The sequence below is a fragment of the Lepus europaeus genome, chromosome 10, assembly GCF_033115175.1.
Source record: "Lepus europaeus isolate LE1 chromosome 10, mLepTim1.pri, whole genome shotgun sequence".
NCBI classification, from domain to species: domain Eukaryota; kingdom Metazoa; phylum Chordata; class Mammalia; order Lagomorpha; family Leporidae; genus Lepus; species Lepus europaeus.
In genome coordinates this window covers 99,664,010-99,680,032 of record NC_084836.1, presented here as the reverse complement: position 1 = coordinate 99,680,032, position 16,023 = coordinate 99,664,010, and the positions used below count along the sequence as shown (strand labels likewise).

At 48.1% G+C, this 16,023-nt stretch overlaps 1 protein-coding gene across 1 annotated transcript; it reads right to left on the bottom strand.

Annotated features, from left to right (window-relative positions):
• Nucleotides 1-4,090: 4,090 nt before the first annotated feature.
• On the bottom strand, nt 4,091-11,312 carry DEFB123 (defensin beta 123). Its single transcript, XM_062202320.1, has 2 exons — nt 11,255-11,312; nt 4,091-4,236 (listed from the first exon to the last, which is right to left on the bottom strand). The coding sequence occupies exons 1-2, from the start codon at nt 11,310-11,312 to the stop codon at nt 4,091-4,093; spliced, it is 204 nt and encodes a 67-aa protein (XP_062058304.1).
• Between the last annotated feature and the right edge of the window lie 4,711 nt (nt 11,313-16,023).

Genomic DNA, 16,023 nt, shown 5'->3' with positions numbered 1-16,023 from the left:
TATGGTAGATGTATGCTTCATATTTTAACCAACTACCCACTCATTGCCAAAGTGGTTGTACTGTTTTACATCTCCACCAGCAGTATATGAGAGTTGCAGTTGTCAGAACTTGTTGCTTGTCAGCAATGCTTTGATCAACCATTTCCATTTATACCCTCTAGTGTGAGTGTAGCAGTCGATATTTTATTATGGCCTTAATTTACATTTATCTAGTGACTGTTGCTTTTCATGTGCTTAGTTGTCACAGGCTTATCTTTTTTTTGGTGAACTGTTTGAATCTTTTGCTCATCTTGTTAATGTGTTGTTTTCTTTCTTTTTTTTTTTAAGATTTATTTTATTTATTTGAAAGACAGTTACAGAGAGGCAGAGAGAGAGAGAGAGAGATCGATCTTCCATCTGCTGGTTTACTCCCCAAGTGGCTGCAATGGCTAGAGCAGAGCAGATCTGAAGCCAGGAACCAGGAGCTTCTTCCAGGTCTCCCATGTGGTTGCAGGGGCCCAAGCACCTGGGCCATCTTCTACTGCTTCCCAGGCCATTAACAGTGAGCTGGACCGAAAGAAGAGCAGCCAGACTTGAACCAGCACCCACATGAGATGCCAGTGCGATAGGTGGAGGGTTAACCTACTAAGCCCCAGCACTGGCCCCCTCCTATATTCTTAGAGGTAACCTCTATCCTTAATTTGTGTTTACTAACCCCCTAGCTTTTATTCATATTATCACCTTTGTTCATGTCCTTAGCAAAATACTTGTTTATATGTACACATTTTTGAATAAATGCCAGAAGAGTTTTGTTGGAATTTCATTGAATATAGGAAACAATTGGTGTAGAGTTGATTTCTTTAAGATATTGAGACATCATTCATAAACATGGTATGTCTATTAATTTTGGCTTTCTGTGTCTTTCAACTTTGTAGTTCACTGAGCTTCTCGAGTCTGAGTGTTGATGTCTTTCAATAATTTTGGAAAAAAATTTCAGCTAATATCTTAAAAGTATTTCTTTCTTTTCATTCCCCTCCCTTCTTCTGGGGACTCCACTTGCATATATATTAGACCATTTGATATGTTCTGTCTCTCCTGCTCTGTTATATTTGCTTTGTATTCTTTTTTTCTTTTTTTTGACAGGCAGAGTGGACGGTGAGAGAGAGAGACAGAGATAAAGGTCTTCCTTTGTCGTTGGTTCACCCTCCAATGGCCACCGTGGCTGGTGCGCTGCGGCCAGCGCACCGCGCTGATCCGATGGCAGGAGCCAGGTGCTTCTCCTGGTCTCCCATGGGGTGCAGGGCCCAAGAACTTGGGCCATCCTCCACTGCCTTCCTGAGCCATAGCAGAGAGCTGGCCTGGAAGAGGGGCAACCGGGACAGAATCTGGTGCTCCGACTGGGACTAGAACCTGGGGTGCCAGCGCTGCAAGGCGGAGGATTAGCCTAGTGAGCTGCGGCGCCGGCCTGTATTCTTTTTTTCTTTCTGTGCTTTGATTAGTATATTTTTATTGATCTGTCTTTGAGTTCACAGATTCTTGTCAGTTTGCTATTAAGTCCATCCAGTAAATTTTGAACTTCAGAGTTTTAAATGTTCCATTTTAGAATACCCAGCTTATCCCTGGGGTCCCCACTTGAAGTGCAGTGACACGTTGATGATCCCCATGGAGCCATGCTTCCCAGCATTCATGCCCGTGTGCAGTCCTCTTCCACGTTCACCCTGGGTCAGCTGACTTGTGTTGGCCCATAGGACTTCAGCAAACACACACACACACAAGTTTGATCAATGCTGCATACTGGGGCTTACTCTCTTGGACCCAGCTATCATGCAGGAAGCCAACATCAACTTCCTGGAGATGAAGAGGCCACGTGGAGAGAGATAGTCACATTAGTGAGCTGATGTGAAAATCTCAGAATAACCACTCAATCAGTCACAGAACAGTGAGGACTAATACATGTCTGTGCTTTTAATCCACTGTTTTGGAGTGATTATTGATGCAGCAATAGAAAGTCATAGAGGGGCCGGCGCTGTGGCGCAGTAGGTTAATCCTCCGCCTGCGGTGCCAGCATCCCATATGGGTGCTGGTTCTAGTCCCAGTTGTTCCACTTCCAATCCAGCTCTCTGCTATGGCCTGGGAGAGCAGCAGAAGATGGCCCAAGTCCTTGAGCCCCTGCACCCACATGGGAGACCATGTAGAGGTGCTGGTCTCCTGGCTTCAGAAGGGCCATTGCGGCCATTTGGAGAGTGAACCAACGGAAGGAAGACCTTTTTCTCTGTCTCTCCCTCTCACTGTCTGTAACTCTACCTCAAATAAAAGAAATAAAATCTTAAAAAAAAAAGAAAGTCATATACTGATTTTGTGTATACTCATTTAAATTTTCCATCTTGTCATCTGTTTATCAGTTTTTCCTTCTGCTTTCTTTAACACATTTATAAGAGTTATTTTAAAGTTGTCTGTTAATTCCAACAGCTTTACCAATTTAGGGCTTTCATCTGTTTGATTATTTTTCATTCTTGATTCTGAGTCATGTTTTCCTGCTTCTGTGTGTGTCTGCCATTTACAAATGTTTATTATTTGAGAAGCAGATGGAGGAGGGGTAAGAAGAGCGCTCTCATCTGTTGGTTCACAACCCAAATGCCCACAATGGCTAGGGGCTGGGAGCCAAAGCCGGGAGCTGGGACCTCCATCCAGGTCTTCTGCAGAAGCCCAGGGACTCGCGCCGTCTCTGCTACCTTTCACGGTCTGCGGGAAGCTGGAGTCAGGAGCCAGAGCTGGGCCTCAAACCCAGGCGCTGGGACGAGGGACAAGGCCTAAACTTCTAGGCCAGATACCCACCCCATGTTGTGCAATGTTAAAAATTGTAGATATGCCGGAGATTGTGTTTAAAAGAACTGCGGAGACTAGAATGAGTGTTCTTTTCCCTCAGGCAGAGTGCACTCTGGGGCTGGTTATTGGTAAAACTGCAAACCAACACAGCAACGGGTTCTTTCTTGTGGTGCAAGGAGCTTTGAGATCTTAAAGTAGTGATTTATGAGATGACAATGAGGTTAATAATATAACCAGAGACAGTTTGTAAGAGGACAGTAAAATTACTGCGAGCAAGCTGAGTTCATTTCTGACAATGAATATGCTTCTATCATAAAAATCTCTAGAGAAGAGTGGGTGTTTGGTGCAGTGCTTAAATCACTGCTTGGGACGCCTGCATCCCTTATTAGTGTACCTAGTTCGAGTCCCAGATACTCCACGTACGCCTCTGATCCAGCTCCCTGCCAATATGCATCCAGGCAGGCAGCAAATAATGGCTCAAGTGCTTGGGCCTCTGCCCTCTACATGGGCAATCTGCATGGAGTCCCTGGCTCCTGGCTTCAGTCTGGCCCAGCCTGACTGTTGTGGGCATGTGGAGAATGAAGCAATGGATGGGAGATTTCTGTCTGTTTCTCTGCCTTTCAAATAAAATGGAAAAAAAAATCTGGAAATATAAGAGTATAAGCACATCTTTTGTGTGCTGCCAGAAAAATGATGTCATTGCGTCTTCTAGAGTCCAGAAATTTCCACCGTGTGCTTATGAGAGTGAGATTGAAAAAGGCAAATAATGTCTTATTGTTGTGATGAAAATAGTTTTTACAGGGCTAGTGGTCTGGCATAGAAGGTTAGGCTTCTACCTGCACTGTCGGCATCCCATATGGGCTCCAGTTCAAGTCCCAACTGCTCCACTTCTTATCCAGCTCCCTGCTAATTCACCTGGGAAAGCAGCAGAAGATGGCCCAGGTCCTTGGGCCCCTGCACCCACATGGGAGACCCGGATGAAACTCCTGGCTTCCTGGGCCAGGCCGTTACAGCCATTTCTGGAGTGAACCAGCAGATGGACAATCTCTCTTTCCCTCTCTCCTTCTCTCTCTCTATTTCTGCCTTCCAAATAAATAAATCTTTAAAGAAAAAAAGAAAAGAAAATAGTTTTGACTTCTTGCGCACCTGAAAGAACTGCTGGCGTGGATTAACAGGCAAACACAGGGATCAGCTAGAGGTGTTTATTGATACAGCAGGAGCATCCACTGGGCTTGGACTCAGGGTAGCTTCTTCTGCATTGTCACGGTGTCCGGCTTCAAAGCGCTTAAAATAACCGATGCTTTTGTTTGGGCTGGTATTTGGGCTTCACGCAGCACATTTTAGTATTTGTGCAGTAAACATAGACCCTCTCCTTCCTGTGACATCTGTAGCGGCATTTGCCGTGAAAATTCCAGCATTTCTGGGTGTCACCTGACACAAAGCAGAGAGAAGAAAGGAGATCATGTCAGTCCTGAGAAGAAGTCAGCTTGGGGTTTGCAAAGTCTGCTGAAGGATGAAACAGGTGTGATGGGGGATCCCCTCTCCCACGCCTTTGTCTCTTTCCATTTACTTTTCCCTTTATCCCATTTTTCACTACCTACCTTGTCCATGAATCTGGATTAAGTGACAAACCAGGATGCTTTAGAAAACTGTCCTTGAGCCGGTGCCGAGGCTTAACAGGCTAATCCTCCGCCTTGCGGCACCGGCACACCGGCTTCTAGTCCCGGTCGGGGCGCCGGATTCTGTCCCGGTTGCCCCTCTTCCAGGCCAGCTCTCTGCTGTGGCCTGGGAGTGCAGTGGAGGATGGCCCAAGTCCTTGGGCCCTGCACCCGCACGGGAGACCAGGATAAGCACCTGGCTCCTGGCTTCAGATCAGCACGGTGCACCAGCTGCGGTGCGCCGGCCGCAGCGGCCATTGGAGGGTGAACCAATGGCAAAAGGAAGACCTTTCTTTCTGTCTCTCTCTCACTGTCCACTCTGCCTGTCAAAAAAAAAAAAAAAAAAAAAAAAAAGAAAGAAAAAAGAAAACTGTCCCTGAAAGGACTGAGTCCCAGGGGCGCGACTGCACCAGTGGCCCTCAGCAAAGGCATGGCGAATGGGAACAGGGGCTGACCATTCCAGTCACCAGCTTTGCAGCAGTTAAGACCAGATCTGGGGTGTTGTGGCACAAGGGGTTAAACCGGCACTTGGGCTATCTGCATCTCATGTCAGAGTGCTGGCTGGGTCCCAGGCCACTGTGTTTCCGATCCTGCTCCCTGATCATGTACCTGAGAAGCAGAAGCTGATGGCCCCAGTACTTGGGTTCTTGCCACCTACATGGGAGACAAGGCTGGGGTTCTTGGATTTGGCCTTATCCGGATCTGACTGTTGTGGCTATTTGGGGAACGAACCAAATGGGGATGAAATATTTCTCTCTGTCTCTGTATTTCCCTCTCTCTCTATAAGTAAGCAAGAAGGCTCACCCTGCCTTTCAAATAAATAAATAAGTGTTTTAAAAAAAGACAAAATCTGCCACCCGAGGCCAAGTGAAGGACACAGGCCTCTCTTTTCTCTATAAAAGTTCCAATTCTGCTTTGAGTGAGAGTCCCCTTGATGTACATCGTTGAATAATGCTTTTCAAATAAAGCTCTGTTTGAGTCACATAAATGTTTTCTTAGGACATTTCTGACAGAGGGACAAAACAGGGAAAAGAAGAATAGGAAAGGAAGACTTTTGTGGCATGACATGGGCTCACATCCTCTCTGGAACCCAGGTCCAACCCCTGCCCTCCACAGCTGTTCCCTGTCCCAGGATCAGTGGTGCAGCAGGGTTAAGGGCGTGAGCTGTTGAGACACCAGGGGTCTGCAACTGGTGCCTGCTTCCCCCACGTGTAAACTCGAAGACCTTGAGCAAGTTACTTCTTGAAGTTCTTACACTGCATGGGGATTGGAATGTTATTATTTGGAGGCAGATTGTGATAAGGAAAAGATGTCTATTGGAAGCCTTAGAGTTAATTCAAAATCTGGCCAAGGAACTGTAACAACAGGAGCCCACGATATCTCGTCACACCAGATAGCCAGTGTGAAACGATGCAACTGCTTTTGTTAGTGAACAAAAGGCCTTCTCTCTCCAGTCCCAGCTGTCAGACACTTTGTATTTGAAGTCCTATCAGTAACAAAGGACACTACCTTCTCCCCCAAGGAACTGCATCTTCCAGCTCAGAGCAGCAGCCTTGACTCCAGGCAGGTGCCGAGTGTTAGCTAAGGAAGGAGGTCTAGGACACAAGCTTTCACATCTCCTTTAATCTTGCACCTTTTGTGGAAATGGGACCCTGAGTCTGATTCTCAGTCTGGGCCCGATGCTAACCCCTTTACATATAGCCTTGCCTTGGAATCTGTCAAACTCTTCATTTCCACAATACCCAAACGTTGCCCTTCCTGTTCATCCTATAGTTCCCCTGAATTGGTTCTGTTTGGTGAGATGCTCCACCCCTCAGAGGTTGCTCGGCCTGCGGTTTCCTTTGCGGTGGCAGGTTGGCACGTTGAACTTTGTCAGCTCAACACGAGGGTGTCCCTGTGGCCTTTCTAAGATGGACTTTATCACGGCCATAAGGAGACTAGCAAAGACTGCCAGGGATACGTAAAACAAGGCTCAGGAGCCACGGTAAGGAGACTCCTGCCAGCCAAGGGTGGGACCATTTGAGTTTCAGTAAGAACAAACATTATAATGAATGAAAATGTATCACATACAGGGATGGCAGGGAATTCGTTCATTATCCTGCAGGTCCACAACAAAGAGAAATCTCCCAGCGTTAGTGTGCCTTTCCTATGTGAACTTACTGCTGAGTAACCACATGGTAGATAAGGTGTGAGCCAGCTGACTAGTGCAGAATCACACTATGGAATACCGCCATTCTACAATGCTCAGGGAGTGAAGGAGTCTAGACTTTGAGCATCAATGAGTGCTATTAATACTATTGCTATTATTACTAAAAAGGAGACAACCAGGTATTAACGTGCCTTCCAATGAAAGAACATTCTACCACGAAGAGGTTTTGCCAAAAAGGATAGAACCTGAGAGTCATCAGACCTCTGGACCCAGCTACCAATTTGCACGTCATACAGAAGTCAGAGGAATACACCTTGAGAGTTCAATCAGCGGAATCTGTGCTGTGGGAAGTTAGAGGTCAAATGAGCCATGCTTTTTAACAGACAAGTTGTAAACAGCAGAAATGGATGAAGATGGAATCAGGAAATTGAAAAATTAAAAGAATATCAGGAGACATCAGATTTTAACCATATGGATAGGGTGTCTAAGATGCAACCTTAATAGTGAGACTATCAAGAAATACAAAGACTGGGGGCAGACGTTTTGGCTGACTGGTGAAGTTGCGGCTCGGGACAGCCACATCGCTTATCAGAGCCTGGTTTGTGTCGTGCCTCCTCTGCTTCAATCCAGCCGCTAATCACACCCTGGGAGGCAGCAGGTGATGGTCCAAGTGCTCCCCACCACCTAGGCAGGCGGGCTGGATGGAGTTCCGAGCTCCTGGCTTTGGCCTAGCCTCGACCTGGCTGTTGTGGGCATTGGGGGAGTGAACCAGTAGATGGATGATCTCTCTCTTTCTGTGTCTCTGTCTCTCTGCCTTGAAAAATGCCAAGAATCAACTCCTAAAAAGTAAAGATAGGGCTTAGTTTGAGGGAGGGAGACATTTGTGTTGGGGGCGTAGAGAGAGGGCTTTTGTGGTGGCTGTCAGTGTTCTGTTTATTCCCCTGGATATTGGTAACAAGAATGTGCATTTAGTACCATTGGTCAGACTGCACCTCTCTCTTAGGTGGGTTTCACTATCTGTGAGTCTGTGTTTTATTTCATAGAAAGATCATGAAACCCCTCACCATTTAAAAACAGAATCTCAATTTTTAATTCAAAAGTGTCAACATGAACTGTTGGTGAGATCAAAAGGAAAGTAACTCCTACGCTTCTTGTGGTCAGCCTCTTCGGAGACTGCTTAGCAAAGACTTAAGAACTGTGCAGTGTGGGGCCGGCGCTGTGACGCAGTGGATTAATGCTGTGGCCTGAAGTGCTGGCATCCCATATGGGCGCTGGTTCGAGACCCGGCTGCTCCACTTCCCATCTAGCTCTGCTATGGCCTGGGAAAGCAATGGAAGATGGCCCAAGTCCTTGGGCCCCTGCACCCGCGTGGGAGACCCAGAAGAAGCTCCTGGCTCCTGGCTTCGGATAGGCGCAGCTCCAGCTGTTGCAGCCAATTGGGGAGTGAACCATCAGGTGGAAGACCTCTCTCTCTCTCTCTCTCTCTCTGTAACTCTGACTTTCAAATAAATAAATAAATCTTAAAAAAAAAAAAAAAAGAATTGTGCAGTGTTTACCTAGCAATTTCTTTTCCGGATGGCTATCCTAGGGAAACACACACATGTATACAGTCTCAGAGGCTTATGCCCAGAGATAAAACCACAAGCCAGTTAGAGACAGATGCTTGCCCTCAGAGAACTTCCAGTCTACTGAGAGCAGGAAGAACCATTGGAGAAATAGGAAAGTTCATAGAAAATGGAGTAAAAGACAAATCTATTTTCATGCAAGACAAAAGTGATCTTCAAAAATCTCATCAAAAATGTGTATAATGAAAAAACTATGCATGGATTTCAAATTTTTTTGCATCAAAATTCTTACATTTTAGGTCCATTTTTCCATGAATATTTTGAAATAGCCTTGAGGCTACTCTGATATTTGATTAATTGGAGAAGGATGAAAGTTACAGAGAACAACTCCAGGTGCTAGGAGGAAGTGTAATGGAGGGGTGGGTGATATATCCCACCTACAAACTAGGGGACAGGCCTCCATTGCTCCCCTACTAGTGGCCTGCTGATGGAACTGTGCACCTGGGAAGTGGAGCTAAGCAACGTGAGAAAGGCAGGAGTAAGAAGGTCTCATGCTATGACAGGTAGATCGGTCTGGAGAAATTGCCAGAGCAGAGAGCACTTACTCCCGGGCTGTCAGAGCATAGCTCCTCGAAATTTCCAGGAGCTTGAAATTTCTTGAGGCTGGTGTTGTTGTATAGCAGGAAAACTGCTGCCTGTGATTCTGTCCATCCCATATGGGCACCGGTTCAAGTCTCAGCTGCTCCACTTCTGATGCAGATCCTGCTAATGCACCTGGGAAAGCAGCAGAAGATGGCCCAAGTGCTTGGGCCCCTGCACCCATATGGGAGACCCAGAAGAAGCTCCTGGCTCCTGGCTTTGTCCTGCCTTGTCCCTGCCTTTGTGGCCATTTGGGGAGTGAACCAGCAGATGAAAGATCTCTCCCTGTGTCACTCCGTTTCTCTCTCTCTCTGTAACTCTGCCTTTCAGGTAAAATAAAATAAAAAAATAGATCTTAAAAACAAACAAGCAAACAAAAGAAATTGCCAGCTCTTCAGCATGGACAACGCACATCATGGTGCTACCTGGACGGGGATTAAAGTGGCTGATGGAAGTGGCTGTACACCCCTCTGTTACCCTGTAGCATAGAATAGATCTAAAAGGCCACCAAGTTCCTTTGTCTCTGATGGTGACAGGAAAACCAGTGCTGAGTTGAGAGCCTGAGGGACCTGTTAAGAGAGGATTTCAATGCAGAAGACAATGAGGGATGTGTGGACATCCTTCATCTAGAGAATAGATGGAAAGCTTGGCTGAGATGAAGGGCTGACTCCAGGGAACCCCCAACAGGGCCAGGAGATTTCGCCAGCCGCATGATCTAGTAGCAAGCACTAGCAAGACACTCACTGAGCACACCCAGTGAGGGACGGCATCCCAGATGTCAGTGAGTGTACAGCACAGGGCTCTATTCCACCTCCACACCTGCCCCAGGGCCTTTGGTTGTCGTTCCCTCCAGCTTCCACTGACCCCTATGCTTTGTCAGGTGACAGTGAGCTACTGGACTCTTAAAAAATGGTAAATGCATCTGCCCTGGTATTTGCTAGTCCTGCCTATTTGCTAGTCCTGTCCCTTATCTGATGTACCATCTTCTTTGTGGGTTTCCTCAGTTCTCTGGGTGCTCCAGTAGTGTGTAACATCCAGGACAGAGATTTTGCTTATCTCATTTTGTTCTGTTTGTTTGCTGCTCTACTTCCGAAACCTGTCACAGTGCTAGGAACATGAAATCCACTCAGCCAGACTTATTGAATGAACCAATTAACTAATCAGCAACATATCAAGTGAAACCCAGAGCTGTCCTGGGAAGGAGAAGGGAAGCAGATGGAAGGCAACATGCTGAGAGACTGGATAATTGTTCAAGAAACTGAGTTAGCTTGGAAACTGTTTTAAGCTTGGAAAGACTTACGGTGAACTACTGAGTTTAGCTACAGCCTCCATGCACCCCCTCCTGCCTTGCCTTTCCACTGGCTTTCCCACATGGAAGTTTCTGGAAAGTTCAGTTGAGTTACAGAAAATAAAGAAGCTACATTCCCCCATCCCCCCATCACAGTTTCAATGTGTCAGTGTTGTTCCCTCCCTTTGATATTGTTAGAGCAGTTTGAGAAATGAGGAAATTGACACTTGGAACAGCTGGGTTACTTGTTGGGTGGGGTTGGGCTCATAGAGTTAGAAAGGTGGGGGCAGGTTCTAGCAACCTTGGGGTGGGCAGGAGCTTCTGCCAGAGGGGCAAGAGGGGGCAGTGAGCCGGCACCGGCGTTGGAGGAAGGGGTGGGTCCGCCAAGGCCACTTCCTGCTTAAGCTTTTCCATGCCCGCCCCCCCCCCCCCCCATGGCATTCAAGCCCCATCCAGACCTGGACCTTGATGGCTTCCTCAGCTTCACCCCTCCCTGTTCCCCAACCCATGCCTCCCTTCGGGAGAACTCCTGAAGGCCCCATGCTCTCTCCTACATCTGCACCTTGGCATAAGCCGATCTCTGCCTGGGGCAGCCTTTGTCCTTCCTCCTCTTCATGCTTTCTGACCTCCGTGCACTTCCCAGGAAGGGGGTTTCTGGCAGGAGCCCTGCTGCCCTTGCTTGGTGCTCTGGCCTCTCTGACCTCATCTTCTCGCAGCCTGGCTTGTAAACGCCATTCAGCCCTCTGCCTAGGCCCACATCATGTATCTTTCTGGTCCTGGCACCCAGCACAGTATGGCACAGTTAGCAACAGCACATGCCAGCTTCGCTGTCCCCTTGAGGTGGCTGCGATCCTCACGAAGCCGAGATTATTCTGGAGACTAACAGGGCCACTATTGCCCTCTTCTCTTTTCTACCTCCCCTGCCTACCCCTTCTACTCTTCCTCACACACCAGGCCACCTGCACCTGCTCCCTGGAGCTGAGCAGGGGCACGAAGGATGGAGGGGGCTGAGCGAGCAGTTCTGGACATTGTAGTCGGTTCCTAAGTACCTGAGCCCTGGCACCTGCTGCTAGCCAGGGCCTCCTTGGGATTCCCTGGCCAGGCCTCAGTCTCCACACCCTGCCCCTCCCCCTGAGGAGGTCCTGGTTACCTGGAGTGAGCTGGGACAAGAGCAGCAGCGTAGCTAAAGTCAGCAAAAGGAGCTTCATGGCTGCAGACCACCGAAGGTGAAGCCGCAAGCAGATGCGAAGCTAACAGGGAGATGGGGGAGTGCCCGGCCTCTCTGGCTGCTGCTCCCTGTGGTCAACTGGAGTACACGTCACTCTTACGTGCCCTCTGATGGCCACAGTGTGGAGCCACACCCATGCCTCCTAGTCATCATTTAGGTCAGCCAACAAGATCCACGGACCAAGACCATCTGGGCCAGTCCACCCAGTTCCAAACAGCCCAAGCCAAGGGGCCAGCAGGGGGCACTACAAACATGGATTCCAGAAGATGAGGGAAGGCTTTGTCCTGTTTTGAAGAATGAACACCAAAGCCACCGGTAGGTGAACCAAAAGGGGGTTCCAGGCAGAGGTGTCTGTACAAAGGCTCGTGTTAGTGCTGAAAATGAGAAACAGGATGCCATTGCAGCAAAAACTGGGAGGAAATGGTAGCGAGAGGTAGAGTTCGGAGCCCCAGCTCTCTGTGCCCTCTCAAGTGCCCACAGCCAGAGCCACTGCCCTGCACAAATCACACAGTGGACCTTCCCTCAGGGCAATCCTTCGGGGCACCTGGCTGTGTCCCCTGTCGCAGATCCAGACACCAACCATTTGGGGTCCCTCCTTTGAACTCAGGTTTTGAAAATTTCTTTCTTTCTTTCTTTCTTTCTTTCTTTCTTTCTTTCTTTCTTTCTTTTATTTGAAAGTCAGAGTTATAAAGAGAGGGGGGGAAGGGGGGAGGGAGGGAGGGAGAGAGAGAGAGAGAGAGAGAAAATCTTCCAACCCCTGGTTCACTTCCCAAATGGCCATGATGGCCAGGGCTGTGCCAGTCTGATACTAGGAGCCAGGAGCTTCTTCTGGGTTTCCCACATGGTATAGGGACCCAGGGACTTAGGCCATCCTATGCTGCTTTCCAGGCACATTAGCAGGGAGCTGGATCAGAAGTGGAGCATCCGGGACACGAACTGGTGCCCACAAGGGATGCCGGCGTCGCAGGCAGCAGCTTTATGTGCTATGTCACAATGCTGGCCTGGAAAACTACTCTTTCTTTTGGGCTTTTCAGCCCTAGGACGGTAGCTGCATCCCTAGTTACTATAATGCCCATTGCCGCAGGGTCCTCTTTCCACTTTCAATCTTCCAACAATGTGTAAGCAGTTCCCCTCTATTAAACAGCCAGAGGTCAAGGATTAAAAATCCAGAGGTCAAGGGAATAGAAGCAGATCTGGATAAGATAACAGTGAAAACTATTTCTGTAGGGACAGCAAACATATTGAATGGGGTTGAAGATAGATAAGTAAACGAGTGAGGTTGGCAAGTACAAATAATTCCCTCTAAAGTCTTTATAAGGAAGAGGAGAAGAGAGGCTGGGAAGGGACTTGGTTCCAAAAGTCTGGGCGTCCCCCATGGCCATGGCGTTCATTGCTGTTCAGGGAGCTCAGCTTTTCAAACATATTATTTAAAGCTCAGTCAGGGAAACAGAACTGTCATTATGATGGATAAGAAATTTGTGGTTAAGAATTAGACTCAATTCCGCTGTAGGAGGAGCTGGAAAAGCAAAGGGTTGTAAGGATTAGAGGAAAGTCGGCAGCCAGCCCTGGCATGGGTAGGTGAGCCAAGGAAACAGACCACTTCCAGGGCTGTGGTGGGACTGCTAAGGGAGCTGGGGTAGGAGCCACTGGAAGACCTTAGCCCAACAAGGTGACGGCCTGTTGGTTGAGTTCATGGAGAAAAGTTTGATGGCGACTCTGGGGTCACATTGGTCAGAGGGCTGGAAGCAGAGAGAGGATGGCTGTGGTTCGTTAATGGTGATAAATACCTCACACTGACACGAGGTGTTAATAATAGAGGATCTGAGTGTGGGGAGAGGGGAACTCTGCACCGTTCCACGATTTCTGTTTTGTAATGTAAAACTATTCTGTAAAAAGATCTTGGCCATGCTGACTCTCCTTGGACAGGCTATGATGTGCACATGTGGTGCGGTGTTCCTCTGCTCCCTGGCCAGTCTCCCTTGTCACCTGTCGCGAACCCAGCCCATGAGGGTTACACCTGACAAAGGCTTCAAAACCTGAGCAACATTAGTGGTTGACTGAGACTCTTCAAATGGCAGGCCCGGGGACGGACTACAGCTTTGCAAGAGCCACACAGTGTACTTGGGAGTTGAGGTCAAGGGGAAAGACCCTTGACCTCCATGTTTCAGAGACTTCGGGTCTTATGAGGGCAGCCCGGAGAATCCACTTAGGAGTTGAAAACCTGGATCGCTGTGTTCTTTTGCTGACTGTGCCTTGTCAGCACCTCGAGAACCACGTAAGGTGATGGGGAGGTTGACCCCTACCCCCCATCTGCTCCAGCCTCCCCTGTTTTAATAATCCTTCAATCCTTCCCACAGGACAGCCAACCTTCTCATGTGAGTAGGGAATCAAAGAAAAACCAATGACACTGAGGTATCGTTTAGCCACTCATTGGTGAGAATGTTTTCTTGATAATCTCAGAGTTTTCTAGGATATTGGGAAACAGCAGTATTTTGTTCATGGAATTGCAAACTGGTCAGCCTTTTTGGAGTGTGATTTCTAATACCAAGAGCCTGAAAATACCATGCCCTGCAATACAGCAGCTTCACCTTAAGGCGGTCACCTGTGTGTTCAGGTGACGCCGCTAGGTGTTCCTTTTGGGAGCCAGACATACTTTACTCTCAGCTCAGATACTCAGGTGGGCATTCCAGTCTCAGTTTTGGACTTTTCATCCTTCACCGAGCTTCCACACTCATATTTTAAGAAATTAATTGGGAGGGCAGTGTTGTGGCGCAGCAGGTTGTTGCAGCTTGCAATGCAACATATCTGTCCCATATCAGAGTGCCAATTGTAATCCCAGCTATTCTTCTGTTTCAGCTCCCTGCCAATGACCTTGGGAAGGCAGCGGAAGATGGTCCAAGCACTTGGGCCCCTGCCACCCATGTGGGAGACCCGGATGGAGTTCCTGGCTCCTGGCCCAGCCCTGGCTGTTGTGACCATTTGGGGGAGTGAACCAACTGATGGAGGAGCTCTCTCTCCTTCTCTGCCTCTCCTTCTGTCTCTGTTGCTCTGCCTTTCAAATAAATAACTACGTCAATAAATAAGTAAGTCTGTAGAAACTAGCAGTCAGGTAAAGCTAACTGATGGCTGTCTTTTGCACGTGGGATAACAGTCCAACTCGTCTCCCTGGCTTGCATGATCCGGCTGCTATTCACCTCGCTGACCTCACCTTATACCAGCTTCTCCTCACTCTTCAGCCAGGCTGGCCTTTTCCTTCCTTCCTTTCTTTCTTTCTTTCTTGCTTGCTTGCTTTCTTGCTTTGATTTATTTATCTATTTTAAAGGCAGAGTTACAGAGAGGAAGAGGCAGAGGCAGAAGCAGAGAGAGAGAGAGAGATCTTCCATCTTATGGTTCACTCCCCAAATGGCTGCAACAGCGGGAGCTGAGCTGATCCGAAGCCAGGAGCCAGGAGTTCCTCTAGATCTCCCACGCAGGTGCAGGGGCCCAAGGACTTGGGCCATCTTCTGCTGTTTTCCCAGGCCACAGCAGAGAGCTGAATTGGAAGTGGAGCAGCTGGGACTTGAACCAAGACCTATATGGGATGCTGGCACTGCAGGCGGCGGCTTTACTCACTATGCCACGGTGCTGGCCCCGTTGGCCTTTTTTTTCCCATTGTTTGGGAAATGAGAAAACTGGAGCAGCTCCTTTTAAAGGGTTAAAAACTACCGACTGAAAATGATAAGCCTTAAAAGAAGGGGGTTTTATTGAGGTAATGAGTAAAAATTAAATCCTAGGGGCCAGCATCTGAACAGAGAGGTGCTGTAGTTATAAAATACACACTGGAGGGCTGGTGTTGTGGCATAACGGGATAAGCCATTGCTTGCAATGCCAGCATCCTATATGGGCGCCAGCTTGAGTCCTGGCTGATCTTCTTCTAATCCAGCTCCCTGCTAATGGCCTGGGAAAGCAGCTGAAGATGACCCAAGTGCTTGGACCCCTGCACCTATATGGGAGACCTGGAGGAAGTTCCAGGCTCCTGGCTACAACCTGGCCCAGACTTGGTTGTTGCAACCATTTGGGGAGTGAACCAGCAGATAGAAGATCTCTCTCTCTCTCTCTCTCTCTCTCTCTCTCTCTCTCTCTCTCCCTCTCTCTCTGTAACTGTAACTTTCAAATAAATAAATAAGTCTTTAAAAGAAAAGACATCCTTAGTTATCCCATATCTTCTTTTCCTACAGATAGCCATCAACCTATTTTTATAATACCCTAATCCTGAAAAAGGATTTAAAGACTTTCTAATACGAGAGTGAAGCAGAAGGTTTCTGAACCATTCAGGGGTCCTGGGAGGATATGAAGCCTTTGTATTGTAATAACTAGAGAAAATATCTGTGCTTTGACTATACTAAGAGCAAACCCATAAGGGACCATGGTTTGCAAGAACAACCCATATAGCCTATTGGATGTAGATACCAAGGGAAGAGGACTCTGACCCCAGGTGTACAGAGAATTAGCACCTGATGAAGTGAGCCCCGAGAAACCTTGTGTGTCAATCCCAGCAGCTTAGCTTGTGTTGGTGGAGAACACCTGGAAACCTGGAGTTCTGCCACTTTCCATGTTCAAGGCCTTTTCAGCATGCCGGGAGCCACGGTGTATAAGGATTGGGTTTGTGCCTACAGCCCACCTGGTCCTGTCTGCTCATTGGTAAGACTGAA